The following is a 17,597-nucleotide window of genomic DNA, read 5'->3' on the forward strand; positions in this document are numbered from 1 at the left end:
CTTGAATAGTCTTGCTGAAAACTTGATAAATTGAGTCATTTCAATGAAAATTTTCACTGAAAAAAAGGAAAAAAATTATTTTAAAGGCAATTCAAATTTAACGAGTAGTCTTCATCAGGTATAAGGTCCCATCAGGTATAATCTCATCATGCATAATTCTCATCAGATATAACGCATAAATAATTATTGTTGATTTGCACGAAATCTCCTCAGGTATAATTCTTAACAGATATAACCGACAGTATACAAAAAATACAAGCGTAGCATAAGATATAATTCTCTTCACATATAATTCCCATCAGGCATAATGTCGTCAAATATAATTCCCCTCACATATAATTCCCATCAGGCATAATACACAATTTTGCCAGCTGCAGTATGGATCCTTGTTGATAGTACATTTTCCGTCCGTCCTGAGAAACCATCTGGTAGGCAGCTGTTGGTCATTTCAGCCCTCTCCCGAAACATGGTGAGCACACTGTTTGCAGCTGCAAGCCTTCAATACCAATACTTGTACTTCAGTTGAAATTCTATTTTAGTGTCGCAATTTACAGTTGCCTACATAGTGAAAAACAACAAGTGTCAGTTCTGATTTCTTTTCTTCTTCCTAACCCTGGAATGGGTCTCCCTCCTTGGCCAAGGTTCCACTATTGCTTTGCTTTCTGAATGCACCCACCGGGCAAGGTGTCACTTTTGCCCACAGTATATCGCTCCTCAGAGCTGAATTTAATGTAAAATATAAAATAAATTAAAAAATAAAAGTTATGCCTGATGAGAATTATACTTCATGCAAATTATGCCTGATGAAACTAAAAATAAATCTATTATACCTGTTGAGAATTATGCGTGTTGCCAATTATACCTAAAGAACATTATGCCCGATGGGATTATACCTGACGGGACCTCATACCTGTTGAAGTTCCCCCAAATTTAACTCTCCCAATTTTTTGACACATGTTAGATGACCAAAAGATGAATTTAAAAACAAATTTTCATGAAAAAATTCGGATGCATTTTTTGGGTATTCAAGAAAACGTTAAAATTTTGTCGTTTTTCATGGTTTATAGTGGTGTTAAAAATCATTTCTGAGTGGGATAGGATAAAATAGGATAAAATAAGATCAAAAGACGTTGAAAAAACAACTTTGCACTATGTAGGGTCAATCGGACGAAAATTCGATTTTTGGTCCATTTTTTACACTTTTAGGGAAAAAAATATTTTTAGAGCAAAAAAAAATTTTTGGGGTCAGAAACTTGGTTTTGGTGACCCAAGCAATGAGTCCACCAAGTTTGGTCCGAATCCGAGACATCGATTTCGGGGGTCGTGCGATTTGAGAAAGAACTAAGCAACAACAGTTTTGCGCACACATAACATTTAGGCGCACCAAAAAGTGACAGGTCGTGCGTCTGTTTGTCCCTCTGTCTCTACGTATATAACCACTCACGTTTCTCAGGGACTACCGAATAGTATCCAAATTTCGCACCTGATTTATCCTTAAGTAGCGATCAAGTAGCGAAAAGTACGGATTATGTACGTTGCTTAGAGCCTCTTCTATTTTTTTTGACCCGAGCGAAGCGAGCCAAAAGACAATGGCTCATATTGACGAAAATTGGATTCCGATGTTCCCTTTAATCAGCCTTTGAATACGTTTCAATACCACACTTCAAACTTTTTCTTTGACGATTGTGGGGTTTTCCCTAACACCGCTGGTTATGCATTTTCCCTGACTTCCCTGACACATCTTTATTTCCCTGACATGTGGCCACCCTGTTTGAGCCAAGTAAGCTTACACAGTGGATTTTGTAGTTGAAGTTGAGAATTCGCTTCACCCATTGACCCTCCCGTAAGGGCGGTGTACCAAAGTGATCAATCAAAATTAATATGCGACAAATTTGTTTTACTAATAAACAATGTCAGAACAATGTCAAACAAGACACAACTTTCAAATAGAAAGGCCAGTGTCAATACAGTAAAATTAAGTAAAATGCTTAAAAGTAACCTCAGTCCAATTTTTAATAAAATTGGTTTTATATTAAGCACGATGTGGCTCATCAATCAGAAGTTAAATACAGGTCAAACACAGTGCCATTATTCTCAAATTCAGTAAAATAACAAAAACTTGGAACAGATTCATCATAAAAATCTGGACGTAAATGACAGGTAATCAAACAAGTAATCAAACACTTGAAAATTTACTACAGGTCTAATACAGCCTAAGCTCCATTAAATTAAGTAAACAATCTGAAATTTAGTGCAGTTAAAATTTCAAAAGCCGGACTTTCAACAAACGCAACTTGATTAATCATCCACTAGTACAATTAATCACCTCATTGTCAATAACACGCCTAACTTTACCAGTAAGGTAGTGAAAGTAAGGACATGATACTTTTTCTCTTACAGGTCAGATAGCTAATAAAAATGAAAACTACATAAGAATGTCAAGAAATTACTAATGCATGAATCTACCTCGAGCCAAGCGGGGCTTCTTGGCAGGAGGCTCCAACGCAGCCGCCTCCAAGGAGACCTCTATGATGAGCAGAGGCGCGGCCCGAGACAGCAGCGCCGCGTAGTGGCACCTCGTGGTTGCGGGCGGCGCGCGCCGCTGCCCGGCCACCACCTTGGCCACCACCAGGTCGGCGTCCCTGTTGGCGTCCTCCGCGTCGTCGCCCTTGGTCGGCGTGCTCTGCACGGCCTCCACCTGCTCGGCGCCCTCCGGAAACTCCGGGCCGCCGCCGGCGAGGTTGAGCACCACGCGCAGGGTGGCGTCGCTGGCGACGCCGTAATCGGCCAGGCGGAAGTCGTCCTGCAGCGTCTCGGCGCCGAACAGGACCCGCTGCAGGTGCGGCGGGAAGCCCTCCTCGGCCTGGACGCGCTGCTTCACGTCCCTGACGAGGGCACATCGGGGCACGCACACGTACAGCGGCTGGCCGCCGCTGAGAGACGACACGCAGAGACGCATCTGTCTGGCTTCGAAGTGAGCATTACTCACAATGAGGTGGACCTGCAAAGAAGATCCGCTTATTAAAGCAGTCCAATGAAGTGATATTTAAAAGGGGAAGTAGCACTTTCGGCGCGTTTCTTTTTTTGAATGGTATAAGAAGTTTCTGTTTGGACCTCGATTAAAGGATTGGTACGAATGCTAGAGAGCGACGGCACGCACCATGGTTGAGTACAAGCTTTACACAACAATTTCAAAACAAATGAAGCACGTAATTTAGATCTGCAAAATTAAAATGTGCCTCAGCGCGCACGATTTTAGTCTAAGTTTTTAATTTTCGATCCAAAGTGCATCTGGAAGAGCATAAAATTGTCCAGAAAATGAACAAAATAAATAGCGAAGAAAAACTATTTCAACAGGAAACTTGTAAAAGGGTATTTTTAAATTCAAGAATCAGAGTGCATTTCCAGGGCTTCTCACGAATGTCGGCCCATCCCCAAGTCCGGCAAGCAGACTCGACTCACCCTCGACTGCTCGTCCGTGACCTCGCACACCAGCCAGTCGTCGGGCAGGCCGCAGGGCAGGCCGACCCTCACGGCGCGGAGGGCGTCGGTCCGGCCGGCGCGGAGCTTCTTGCGGGCGGCCTCCTTGAGCTCGGCGATGGTGGCGCGCGCGCGCAGCTGCAGCACCAGGTCGCACACCTCCTCGCCGAAGCAGCGCGCCCGCACCGCCATGAGGCGGCCCTGCGTGGGCCGGCGGCTGGGTGCCGCGGCCACCACCACGTACAAGTGCGTCTCGTGGTACACCCTGCACGCGTCCAGCTGCCGCCAGTCCTCCAGGGCGTCCTCCGTCCGGTACAGCCGCAGTCGCTCCGCCGTGGCGCCGTCGCCGAGCTGAAACAACGACACGCACACGATTAAAACCCTACACTCTCAGACTCTTATTGACTTTTTGTCATTTGCTTACGTAGTTTTTTAAACAGCAATAATGTGTTTTATTTTCTTTGTAACCATGTACAATATTGATCACTATAGAGACTAAATTGTCATCAATTATTGAATATTTTTCAAGTCAATTGCGCATTGACACTTTAAGAATAGCAAATTGACTATAAATCAATATAACGAACGAAATCTTACATAAGTACTTTTTATTGCTGTGTAAAATTCTCTTTAACAAAGGACAAAAAGTGAATAACAGTCTGGGAGTGTACGAAGTATTTAAAGCATATATAGTACAAAATAATGAAATTCGTTATACGAAGAAATAGTTTGCAAGTTAAAAAGGTATTTGCTTTGTAAGCTTATGAATGCTCAAAATAATTTGTTACAACGAGCTGCTTTTCTGAGTAAGGCTTAAAATAGTTTGTAAGATTTTCAGAGAGCAGACACAGGAGGAACGATAAGTGAAAGCACACATCTTTCCCCAGCCATTGTACATGAATTGAACACATTCCATCAGATGACGAAACCACCTATATATAAGTAGGCTACATGGGTGGCAAATACACCGGCTAACTAGCACATTCTCACGCTTCATGTTTATGAACAATTTTCTACAAAGTCATAATTGAAAACCAGTACAGCGTTCGCTTAAAATTCTGCTGTATTACGAAAAGGCCACGTATGCACGGAATCGTGCAGGTTACACGTACAGAGTTCTGCATGGACATTTGATGAGGACAACCATTGCGCATAAAACTTGACAGTGGATTAGCCCTCGCATCAACGACTTACCTTCCGTGCCAATGTCCTCTTGAAGTCCAGAACGGTCTGGGACGGCCAGGCGGGCACCATCATAGCCGTGCCCTTCGGGACTACCCACACCCGGACCCACATCTTGGCCATGGGGTTCCTGCCCCTGTCGGCTCCGTCGCTGGGCTTCGCAGCCACCCAGCGCCGTGGAGTCCAGTAGGCCGGCTCCCACTTGGAGTGGCCCACGGCGGGCGCCACCAGAACGCTGAACCTGAAAGACAAAACGAACATTGAAGCGTTAATAAAGCGCTACGAACACTGCGAGTCCAGCGTCAAGTCTGCTTGCCAAAACATGGGCATTCCGTTTTAAAGTTAGATTTGGCAAGCCTGTCCCACACGAAAAAAAGATAACTGGTTTTCCCAGGAAGCCTATGATAGAGGCAGGCGATTTCCAGGGACTTCCTGGGAAAACCATGAACCGTTACAGTGCAGCAATACTTAACTAAAATTTTGCATTGCAGGCAGCCCGAGCGCCACAGCAAAGCTAACTAATGACGATATCAGACTTGCCAATTTGCGGCATTTAAAACGGCTTGCCAATTTTGAAGCAAGCAAAACTGACAGTGAACTATTGGTAGTGTAAATTTTAGCCCCTGCAAATTTAATTTCCAGCATGCCACAAAAACAACATAAGATATAGGAAGGATGAACTTCTCTACTCTGCATGTCATGAAAAATTATTCTGCTTAGGCTGCCTAGGCTGACTTTTCCCTGATTTCTCGGATGCAAAATTGCAAATTTCCCTGACACTTAAGGTTACTGTAAAGTGAAAAAATGTGAAATATCATTTTTCAAAATAACTGTGGCATCATGTTTGTATTTAGGTTTCAGGTTGCTTACTATAAGATGAACTTAAACCCAAAGTTGAGGCACTCAACTCCCATTATTTTCTGAGTTATTGAAGTTTACGTAACAAATTTAGTCGTTTACTAAAAATTCTCCTTGCGATGAACCAAAAGTTGTCGAGACTTGATTTTTGTTTGACAAGTTCTTTATTGATTTGCCTATCTCGTAGCAAAGCCGGATTTCCAAAATTCCAACATGAAACAGGAATTTTTCTCAAAAAACACAAAAAAACACCAAAAAATACTAAAATTTTACCAAATTGAAGTAAAAAATTCAAAACGCATTTTCCAAACAGTAATTACAGCTTATCTATGCATATATTGTCAAATCCGGCTTTGCTAGTCTGTTTGCATGTCCATTGGGCCTTAAAATAAAAAAGCACACCTCCGCAAACTTTTTGGTTCATCTCAAGGAGAATTTTTAGTAAACGACTAAAATAACACTAAAACCCTCATAACTTTGGAACTAATGGGAGTTGGGAGGCTAGTCTGTGGCTGTAAAAGTTTTTCATAGAAAGTAACTAAATCACCAAAAACCAAAGCACTGCCACATATACTTTGGAAGATAGTTTTTTCACCTTACAGTAACCTTAAGCGCATCGAAACATTGGTTGAGGTGAAGTCGAAAGACCGGTGTCTCGCGCTCTCCTCCGCAGTTGTCCAGCAAACAGGAACCTTGTCGCAGTAAATATATTTTTCACTGACGTTTTGCTGCATTTTGCGAAATTCCGTGATATTTCCTTAATTTCCCTGACCATATTTTTTCCCTGACTTTTCCCTGATTTTAAGGTTTTCAACGTTTGTATAAACCTTGCAATTGCCTACTCGAAACTGCACGTAGAGATGAGCATTTCCCTGTGTTGTTCGTGGTCGGATTCGAAGTGCTTTCGGGAAATCACGCGCACTAAAAGCTAATTTAAGGGGATAACTGAAACGGTTTCGGAACAGATGCCGATTTCGGGCGCAGTTTCAAGTTGAGGATGCACCGAAGCATCAAGGACTCACCTCGTCCTCGGCACCGTCTTGGCGGCCTCGTCGCTCTCCCTGACGGTTCCCCCGCCGCCCTGCTGCACCGGCGTGACGACCATGGCCGACTCGGTGGACTTGTCCCGGGAAATGACTCCGTGGTCTCCGGAGCCCAGGATGTTGTAGTCATTGACCACCTGGCCGTCGTCGCGGCTCACCTCAGAGGCACTGAAGTCGGAAGCAAGAGCACACGTTGCACACTCACACTGGAGGTGGAATATGATCACACTAAATTACCATGTACTCTTCAGTGCATGATCTTTGAACAAAATTGAGCATGCGATTCGATATGCACTAACTGTAAGCACATTAACGTACACTTTAGTGCTTAGGTAGGGGCCGTCCACATATTACGTAATCACGATTTTTGGATTTTTGACCCCCCGCCCCCCTCCCCCATGTCATCAAACGTACAAATGGGTATTTGAAAAAAAATGGTACATTGTACCGTGAAACGGGGTAACTTCGGACACTTTTGAGTTTTTTTTGAAATTGTGGAAGTTGTGGTGTTGTCATGGACTTGAGGGTTAAAATTTATCATCTACCCACCTTCAGCTTCGATTTGGCGCTAATTTCAAATATCTGCGCCTCACCGTTTTCACAGTGGAGGGTCCGAAGCAGTGTCCGAAGTTACCCCGTGTTTTGGGGTAATTTCGGACACCCGCGGAAAAAACGACTTTTCGTTCTGATTTTGGTCTCAAAATCGATCGTTGCCTCTTTCTATAGTGCTTACATGATTATATGAGAAATTCGTAAGGGCTTAGATGTGGAGGTATGGTAGGGGTGGTCATTCTTACATAATTTGAAGTCATGGTTTTGAACTTGAAATAATAGTTCGGTTTCAGGGAGAGTACGCCGAACTAGTGGAACTGTTTAGAAGGCGGCTTATTTTTAAAAATTTGACCGAAAAGCTTTTATATGCAACTCGGGCCATACTTAACGCGTAAATGAATCGTAAATCTCCCTCTTTAAGATTACATACGATTACATACATGCACATGAAAAGCAAGCAGTCGTGTCGTATGTGCGGTTAGGAAGATATGGGCTCACTGGAAAACCTTACATTTCAATTGTAGTAAACCGGCGAGCTATGCAGCCATTCGCTAAGTCCAACTCTCATGTCACATGAAAAAATTAGTCACAAAACAGTCCTTGACATTGAGGTAGGATATGTACATGAAAGAAAATTGATGTTTGGTTTTTTCTATGAAAGTCAAGTACACGGGATATAAACCGCTGTTGCAATGATAGTGTATGGATAATACATAGACCTTAAGCGAGCTTCAGTCTTGGTCGAGCCGGCGTTGAAAGTTTCACCGGGGACGTCCCACTCATGCGCGCTGAGCCGTGAGGCAGTTGTTGTGTTCTTGCGAAATTACCCTTAGGGAAGTCAAGGGAATTGTCAGTTTTGGCCGATCAAACCCGCTTTTGACCAGAGATGAAAATTGTCAGAGGCATCGCCTTAGCTGTGCCTCACTCATTCAAAAATCACCCAGAACCGCCATTACAGTTTCGGCTGCCAGCCCATATTGTTTATACGCTTGGTCGGACTCTGAGTAAAAGCTTAAATCAAACACTCTACTCTTAAGTTTGCTATTGTTTACGCTACGGTGATTTAGAGGTATAAGGTATATGCGCAAAAAGCCATCCAAGTGTGCTTGTGGCTCTTGCTTCCTGATGACAGAGTTGTCAAATGTACACGAGTGATCCGAAAACCCCGTTTCCGTAATGGGGGCATATCCCACTGTCTTCATTTGCGATAATTTACACAAATTTTTCGATAAACCGAGTTTCAGATTCCCTACATATCAACACCCTGCGCAGTGCGATAATTGTTTCATTTTTGAAATAACCACTCCACAATTTTGGCGATACGAGCGTTTTGTAGTCCGAAATTAGCCATTTTTTCTCTGCGATAACTTTTTATAGCATTTTTTTGTAGTCATTATCGCAAAAATGTGATGCTTTATTGCAAATTTAGCTATAGATTTTTAATGCAGATATTTAGTTGTCATCAAGGCAAAAAAAAACGTGCAAGTTTTTTTAATTGCAAAATAAGACATTGTTATCGCAGTTTCAATAACAGTGAAGGGCTGCTCTTTAATACGAGAAAAGCGGCTTCCAGCAGGAAAATCGCTTGTAACGGCTTTTAGAGGTTTACTTTGGATACAAAAAATTGTCGTATTACACACGATTTTCTTCGTAGGCTGCGAAGCCCTGTTTTTTTGAATTACAAAGAGGAGTTTTTTTTGTAGGGTTAACAGTGAGAAGTTGATGATTTGCCTGGACCGTCCGTTCTGCTCATTACGGAAATTCCATACACCACCATACACTCTCAGGACGTAATGGAGTTTTTTTCTCTTCCTATACGTTTTAAGAAAACATAAAATGTACTATTTTCTCCTTAGTTATGCACAATTGATCGTTTTAAAGAAAAGAGTGTCAATAGATCATTTAGAAATTGAAAAGTACGTTGCAAATGACAAAAAGTCTGGTTTATGGACTAATACATTATACAATGAGCAAAATGGTGCATAGCTAAAAGAAATAGCACATATTGCGTTTGCACGAAAAACTATCCAAATTTTTGCGATAACAGAGCGTTTTGTAGTAACTTTTATGCCATTTTTTTCTGCGATAACTTTTTATAGCATTTTCTTTGTAGTCATTATCGCAAAAATGTGATGCTTTATTGCAAAATTTAGCTATAGATTTTTTTAATGCAGATATTTAGTTGTCATCATAGCAAAAAAAAAACGTGACAAGTTTTTTTTAATTGCAAAATATAGACAGTTGTTATCGCAGTTTCAATAACAGTGAAAGGGCTGCTCTTTGTAATACGAAGAAAACGGCGGCTTCCCAGCAGGAAGGAAATCGCTTGTAACGGCTTTTTAGAGTGTTTCTTTGGATAACAAAAAATTGTTCGTATTGCACACGATTTTCTTCGTAGGCTGCGAAGCCACTGTTTTCTTTGAATTACAAAGAGGAGTTTTTTTTGTAGGGTTAACAGTGAGAAGTTGATGATTTGCCTGGACCGTCCGTTCTTGCTCATTACGGAAATTCCATACACCACCATACACTCTCAGACGTATATGGAGTTTTTTTCTCTTCCTTATTACGTTTTTAAGAAAACATAAAATGTACTATTTTCTCCTTAGTTATGCACAATTTTGATCGTTTTAAAGATAAGAGTGTCAATAGATCATTTAGAAATTGAAAAGTACGTTGCAAATGACAAAAAGTCTGGTTTAATGGACTAAATACATTATACAATGAGCAAAATGGTGCATAGCTAAAAAGAAAATAGCACATATTGCGTTTGCACGAAAAACTTTATGGCAAGAGATAAATGGTCAATACGAGACTGACAGTGAACTTGAAACCGGTTACTAGCACGGACGTTCCGTACTTTTTAACATGCCCGACTCAAAGCTGACATCATATTCAAACGAACGTGACAAAATTCACATTCCAACGACTTAAACGTCACATTTGTTGAATCTTGCGTTGAGTACATGGTACATTCCGCGCTCAAAACCGTCTACGAAGCATCTGCTTCACAGTGGACACGAATGAAATACGTCCCCTTCACATTGAAACGAAGCTACTTACCGACAGCTGTTGTCCTCCAGGCGACGGATCATGAAGTAGGCAGACCCGTAGGCGTTGGGGTTCTCTATCTTGATGCGCAGCTCCCCGGGGCGCTGCGCCACGAGGCGCATGATGGGCTGCGCTCGGCCGGCGCGGTCCACGGCCACGCGGCACGGCGCGCCGCCGCACTCCGCCCCGACCGTGAAGAGGGCGTCCCCGTCGTCGTCCAGCAGCGACACCGTCCTGCAGGCAACGGGGCTAAAGTACACTCCACGCCGAAGGGAAATCACTTCAAAACTTGCGGACCCGACTATTACGTCTATTGCGCTCTATTACGCCTCCAAATTAAAAGGATTTAGCTGAAAACAGACCAAGAAAAATCCTAAACTGAATCAAATTTGGAGAATTTTGGCTATTACGCTACTATTATGCACACTATTACGCGTGCTATTACAGACATAGTGACCCGATTGTTACGCGAGTGCTTTCACTGGGAATAAGGGACTGTGACGTCACTTTCGTTTAAACGTGAATCGTGTCACGGTCGTTTGAATACTGTGTCACATTCGTTTGAACGTGAATCGGCTGGCCCCGGGCCTCGACGAGGCTGGCTCACATCAAAACGAATGTGACACAGTATTCAAAGGAACGTGACATGATTCACGTTTGAACGAACGTGACGTCACATTCCCTGATTCGCAGTATTCCCCCTCGCTACACAGTGGGACAGAAGACCAGCTGCGGCGGCCAAAACTCGAGACGCGTTTTGAGCTCCTGCGTCGCTGAACAGGAGTAGACCCGAGCGTCTGTCAAGTCCGGAGCTTTTAGCTCTCCAAGTAGAACATACAAAACAAAGTAGCTATCAAAACACTGAGATTCCAAACGCTATGAGTATAGCACGTATGGTGCAATGCGCTGAGATATTGCACCTTACGTGCAATGCCACAGCCATATTGCACCTTAGGTGCAATGCTTCCCGAAAATGCCCTATGCTAATGCATGGGAATTGGGAGGCATTGCACTTCATGTGCAATGCTTTTGCATTGCACCAATTGACGCTATACTCATAGCGTTTGGATTCTCAGTGAACTAGTTAATTTTGGAAATACACGAGGAGCAATGCAGAGAAAAAAATCTTGAGAAAGCTACAGACTAAATGTCTTGGGACTTTCCCGTGTAGAAACGAATTGTTCCGAAATCTTGCCGCCAGCCGTCCGAAAGAGCCCCCGCCACCTCGGGCTGTCCCCAGAAGCGTCCGAATGCCTCCGGACGATTCCGTGGTTAGTCCGCGAAGGGGCCGCTGTTCGGACGGGCCAGACCGATATGTGTCCGGGACTCCCTGGAAAGTCCGGGTCGGTCCGCCGGGAGTCCGGGGCAGCGGACTTACCCGGAATACGTCCGAGGAAAGTCTCCCCTCCGGACTGTTTTCGGAACTCTGTACCGTTTCCCCCTCGCTTTGGGACTTAGACAAATGTTCCTTTAGCAAAGCTACAGTTGAGGTGTGTCGAAGTGATTCCGCAATGTTCAATCTCAAACATTCGCCTTTCGTAAGGAAATTTAGAATTAAAAATTTATTGGAAATACAGCAATTTTTTGTCGTTACTATGTGCCGAAACAAATACCACAAAACGTGGTTTAAATTGCATGCATTCAGTCAATTAATTTAAATTGTTTCGTACAACCGGAGAAACATGAAACTTTAAATACAGGTATGCATAAGAAAACGTGTTGGACGTAAAATATTTTAAATTCGAGGTCTTCTTGAAAAATCCCCACTCTTCTATCTTGAAAATCGCGCCTCCCAGCGCCCAGAGGAAGGAGCGGAGCGGAGAGCGCAGCGCAGAGTCAGTGAAGAGGCTCACCGGAGCCCCCAGTCCTCATCTGTCGGGTTAGCTCAGTTGGCTCCGACGTCAGCACTGGTGTGCAAAGACAGAGAGGAAGGTAGGAAGCGAGGGTTCGAATACGGTTTGCCTCTGGCTTACCGCCGTCGGATTTTTTTTCGGAACCGAGACTCGGACAGTCCGAAACCAGCCCGCATTTCGGTTCTCGGACACATCCGTAAAGTTGCCGATTTGGGAACATTCTGGAGCTTCGTCGGACTAGCCCGACGGACCTCTTTCGGGCTGGAACCCCGCTCGGACAGATCTCGGAGCAAATAATTTTTATAAGGGTTTTTTTTTGTCCCACGATTTATGCAATTACAATTTGTCCCGCCTGGCGGACAAAAAAATTGCAGCACCACCGGATGTGCTTAGAATTGCATTATTCATGGGACAAAAAAAGTCCCATGACATTTGGTGGGTATGCTACTTTAGACCTCTATGCACAACAAGCGGAGTTTCAAGCACACCGCCAAACGTCAAAATTGGAGCTGAATTCCAGAGACAGCATGTTGAACTGAGCGTCAGATAATATTATCTGACATCGAAATATCCTCACCCCTGGAGGGACGCGTTCAGGCTCAGGCAACAGGGTTACAAAAGACCAGCATCGAAAGATCGAAACCGGAAGTGACAAATAAACACCAGAAACACCGACCGGAGCTCGGCAGAACAGTCAAAAGTCGTACGTGATTTCAGGGATCCACTCTCTTTGCAGGAGACGAGTGTCCCTTGCAAAATGGAAAATATATGGGCAGTATATGGACAAAATATATGGCCCAACATGTATTGATGTCATATGTGGAAAAGATAATTCAGCAAGATACTTTTCCGATATAAAAAATATGTGGCAAACATATAAAATTCATACATTGCTCCATGTGTAGGCAATATATCGTGTGAACACACCATGGACTGTGACGACTCAGAGGCTTCCTTTACGATCATAAAAGACTGTAAACTTCGCCTTGCGAGGACTTCCAATTGCAGGTCTAACGAGGTCGCCTAGAAGAACTTTTCGCGCTACACCCAAAAGAGACGTTTAAAATTTCCGAACTGTTCCAGTTAACTTGTTAAACAGGATTTCTCAAAATTTCTTGGAGACTTAAACGCATAGAAAAGAACCTTTCTCCTGCTCAATATAAGGCGTCAATATATTTTACAAGATAAAATCATGTTGAGAAATATGGCCGCATTTGAACATTGAGTGCCAAGATTTTAAGAAAAGTTACTTGAAAAGTCTGCAGGGCATGCCCTGCTCACCCTGCCCCATCGCACGACGGGCACCGTGTCAGATATTGAAACATACATTTCGCGAAGATAATATTATATTGGGAAATATATGCATTATATATTAACGGGCACTAAGATATACCCCCAAATATAAACCACGTATTGCGCAAGATAATTTGCAATATATTGAGCAAGATACAATTACTGTATATTGACAATGCATGAAACATATATGGAGTCATATATTGACACATATTTTCCATATATTTTCCTTTTTGCAACACTGGTATTTCTAATGTGATAAGTTTCATACAATTTGCTGCGATAAAAAGGCAAGTGTGATTCCTTCAAATTATCGCATCTGTGGCAGCAATAAAAAATTATCGCACTAAAAATTCAATAAGTCCCTTAGGTTTTGTCCGATCTGGGCCCAGATTATCACAGTTTTGGTGCCATAAAATGATAACTACGCTAATAATGCGATAAATGCGCCAATGCAATACAATAATTATTGCACTTATGATGCAATAACTTTTTCATGGCGCTACTAATGCAATAAAAATGTTATTGATTTTTAAATTAGTTCATTATTGGCTGAGCGATAGCGAAGCCTGTTACTCAGGTGGGGTTGGAAAACTTTTCCTGTCTGCGTGCGTATGTGTGTGTGTCCGCGCTACTCCTCCTGAACGGCTCGGCCGATCTCGGTGAGATTTTGCACACTTTTTGGGTATGTCCTTGGCTCGGCACACGCAAAATGTCACTATACTAGCTCGACTGGTTCGGTTTTTATAGCCGAAAAACACCTAAAAAACGGCGAAAAATCGAGTTTTCTGCAGGCAGACCACTTCTGTCTTGAAGAAAGGGGGTCTGGGGGGCGGAGCTCCCCAGCCTCGACAAGTTAAAATGTCAGGCCAATGCAGCCCTAGGCACGAAATCAAATGCTGTTTTGACCTTCAATCACGCAAATTGGTATGCGGATGCCTGGAAAAGAAACTTAGCCTGCCGAAGGCAGGAAAGCGCCGCAGGCCAAGGTAGGTGTAACGCCAGGCGTGGATTGTCGTAACTGGCGCAGCATCGCGCAGCCTGTTACAAGACACGGTCTGGCGTACACCTACCTTGTAAACACAGAAGAGTGAGACTACGCACGCAAAGACACTAATTTATTTTACAACTTCCGGTTGAGGACTCAAAAATCCCACTATGGAGGGGAGGAATAGTGAACACCGGGACCAGCTTCTTACAAGCGCTACAGTAACGCAGCATAAACGTCCTAAAATGTGCTGACGTCAAATGACCTACGACAGAGCAGCAGCCAAGAGGGTTAGCAATGGACACTACTATCAGGGTCGTCTGGAGTCAGGAACAAGAAGAAGAACATAAGCCGGAAACAGTTGCCAAATTACTCTTATTTCTTGATGACGAATGTTAATCCTCTATCCAAACATTGAAGGTAGCTTATTTTCATAATGCAATTTGATTTGAACCTGCCAAAACCCCCGAAAAAGAACGATTTCTTGTACTGTTTCCGGTCTATGTTCTTCTCCTTGTTCTTCACTTTAGGCCCAGCTAGAAGTGTCTCAAGGCCTAAGAAATTTCTTTCTTTAACGTAGAGGATAATTCAAAACTTGAAATAGGCCCTGATCACAAATAGTTGATAAAAGAATTTAGGAACCTGTTACCAATGCTTCTTGTGCCTCTCCTTAAAACCACTTCCTATGTTCCCGAGATGAACAAAGGAAGTCCTAACAGAGTGCCTGCAGTACCTGCATCACCCGGCGCACATGCGCAGAACGTGTTTTAAAGCCTAACTTCTGTTCATCAACTTCCGTTTCGAGATTCAGTGGAGTGCCCTATAGAACATTGTATCAACCCTAGACCGGAAACGAAAGAGGAAATATAGTAAGTCTGCCCACAGGCGGCTTTTCTTATTTCCATCCATGACTTCCGGTCCAGGAATTCGTTGCAAGTGCCTGTTAGTTTCCAATATAATCTGTTTACGTTCATCGTCAGAGCCTGCCAGTGCAGGCGAAGGGACCCGTACAGCAACTAGGATACTTCGGGGAAGAAATGGAACGAAAGTTGAAAAGAAAGCAAGAAAAACAAAGTGTGCGAAATTGGTGAGAATGAGTGCCTGCGTCGCCGTTCTGCCGCTTCTGCAGAGTTAAATTCTCATACAAGTCCGGCGTTTGTAGTACTTCTTGAATTCTTCTCCACTTCCGGTCCAGCTCTTCTCCGGAGTACCCCATCGTATACGAAATCGCCTGCATGCACCGCGCTCAAAATTTGTCTTTGACGAATCACTGCACTTAGTGGTGACTTTGATCGCTTCAAATTTGTCAAGCCGTTTTGATTGCCAAAATGTGGAATCCTTTGACCTGCAATCTTTATAAACTTGCCAAACGTGGGCAAGCAGTTTGCGAATTTTCGGGTGTCAAAACGGCTTGCCAATGTTGTGGCAAGCAAACTTACCACTGGCTTGGCAGTGATCTCTAAACCGGAAGTCGAGGATTCCTGAGTAGAGTGGGGACGACAGCGAAAAATATCGCCCTCATTTGAGCATTCTGTCGCGTTGGTTTGGATGTGAGAAATCTCCTAAATGGCTGGTTCGCATTCAAAGGAGCGTGACACAATGCTCATTAAAATGAGAGCTATCGCTCAAACAGTCCGCTGCATTGTAACTCACCCCATTTGCGATACCGGGAAATCCGACATTCTTCCAAGGGACCTCGCACCATGCAGGTTCGAACTTCCTGTTTGTTGCGGAACGTGGCCAAACGCCCGACGAAGCGGCGTGCTGGGCTGCTACACGACACCGCTGGCTGCTGCACTGCTGTTCACCGCTCCGAGTCACAGACACAACTGGCACTGGCGCGCGCAGGGACGGGAGGGGAGGGGAGCGGGCGGCGGGGTGGAGGCAGAGCCGGTGGCGGCGCGGTCGGCGGTCCGGGCTAGGCGACGGGCAAGAGGGATGGGGAGGGGGGGGGGAGTCCACCCTCTGCTGATCGCGTCGCTCGTCTCGGGTAGCCGGCGCAGCTTGGCCGGCTATCGCCCAGCAGCGTGCCCCTTTGTTGCGACGAGTCAGGACCTGACTGAAGGGGCCGTCTCTAAACGCGGAGGGCATGGCAGGGACCCGAAACTGATTCCGATCCGCATCGGCTGACCCTGCAAACTAGGCCGTTGACAGTGATGGTAATGCTTTGCACGGATGGAAAGAGCATGAGATTTCAGTTCCCTTGTACACTCATAAGCCTTTCTAAATATTTTAACTTAACCCTAAATACGAGAGAAAGGGGTTTAACATGAAAATGAATGGTGCAACCAAGGTTTTTCTCCAACGACATTGATTACTACTGCATCCGCCCTTGCAGCCCCCTTTCACAAGTTCACGGCAGGCCTCTCACATCGGAGCTATTGTCATCCAAATTGGTACCCAACCAGTCTTTCCTTTCGACCAACAACAAGTGGAGGGCGACACTGACGGAGTTTCGTAATTGGGTCATTCCATGCCAACTCGACAGGGCTCGGACCATCAACTTGTCGGAGGCCATCGCCATAGTGGTCGATTGTTGGCCTCATGGTACCATTCGAAGACCCCAACTCAGTTTTTCGAAATCTGCACCGGGCTCCGAACTACGGCCTGATGAAGTTTTTCACATACATGACGACATGGGTGCACTAAAATACAATTATCTCGGCAACCGTTCGTCGTACCTCAAATCTGAGACCACCATTGGAAAGAGGAGAAACAACTACACAAGAATATATTTCTTTGGGTTTTCTTAAAAAAAATAATTGAAACTTCAAAAAAGGTGTAACTTCTAAAGTGTGATATCTCAAAAACCCATATTTTTAAATCTCTCAAAAAATTCCAAAATCTACCTTTATTTATCATCTAAAAGAAAAGCTCAACCACCCAAAGTATTATTCTTCGTTTAGGAGAACGAGCGATTCGCGTGGGCCTCTGCAAACCACTATTTCCCTATTTTCCCCCTTAAGTGGTGAGCCGGCGTGGCTAGGGCCATTCCACACACACACACCCTGGCACTGGCGGAGGTGCTGCCCTTCGTCGTGGAATGCCGAACCACAAACCGGGTACATTCAATCGTGGTAAAGCGCCTGCCAGGTAGGCAGTGGGAGCCACGCAGCGCAGCCCGGCCTGACGGGCAGGCCTACCTCAGACAAAAAGATTTCGCGCCCGTTGCGGGCACAGCCTGAGCAAATCTGGGCACAGCACGGGCGTGTGCGGGCTCAGCACGGGCACAGCACGGGCAGGTACGGGCGCATCATCCGAAGGCGGGTTGAGATTCGAACCCGCATGCGGGCAAGTACG

The 17,597-nt window shown here is 44.4% G+C and overlaps 1 protein-coding gene across 4 annotated transcripts; it reads right to left on the reverse strand.

Moving 5' to 3' along the window:
* Positions 1 to 1,876: 1,876 nt before the first annotated feature.
* On the reverse strand, positions 1,877 to 16,206 carry LOC117639061 (polyubiquitin-like). 4 transcript variants are annotated; one of them, XM_034374436.1, is made up of 6 exons: positions 15,951 to 16,206; positions 10,176 to 10,397; positions 6,543 to 6,731; positions 4,675 to 4,903; positions 3,463 to 3,831; positions 1,877 to 3,001 (listed from the first exon to the last, which is right to left on the reverse strand). In XM_034374436.1, the coding sequence occupies exons 1-6, from the start codon at positions 15,977 to 15,979 to the stop codon at positions 2,450 to 2,452; spliced, it is 1,590 nt and encodes a 529-aa protein (XP_034230327.1). In that variant the 5' UTR covers positions 15,980 to 16,206; the 3' UTR covers positions 1,877 to 2,449. The 4 variants fall into 4 exon arrangements, with proteins under 4 accessions (XP_034230327.1, XP_034230354.1, XP_034230336.1 ...); XM_034374463.1 differs by lacking the exon at positions 15,951 to 16,206 and adding an exon at positions 15,031 to 15,182; XM_034374445.1 differs by lacking the exon at positions 15,951 to 16,206 and adding an exon at positions 14,947 to 15,181.
* Positions 16,207 to 17,597: the final 1,391 nt, after the last annotated feature.

This window comes from Thrips palmi, unplaced genomic scaffold (genome assembly GCF_012932325.1).
Source record: "Thrips palmi isolate BJ-2018 unplaced genomic scaffold, TpBJ-2018v1 HiC_scaffold_1, whole genome shotgun sequence".
Lineage (NCBI taxonomy): Eukaryota > Metazoa > Arthropoda > Insecta > Thysanoptera > Thripidae > Thrips > Thrips palmi.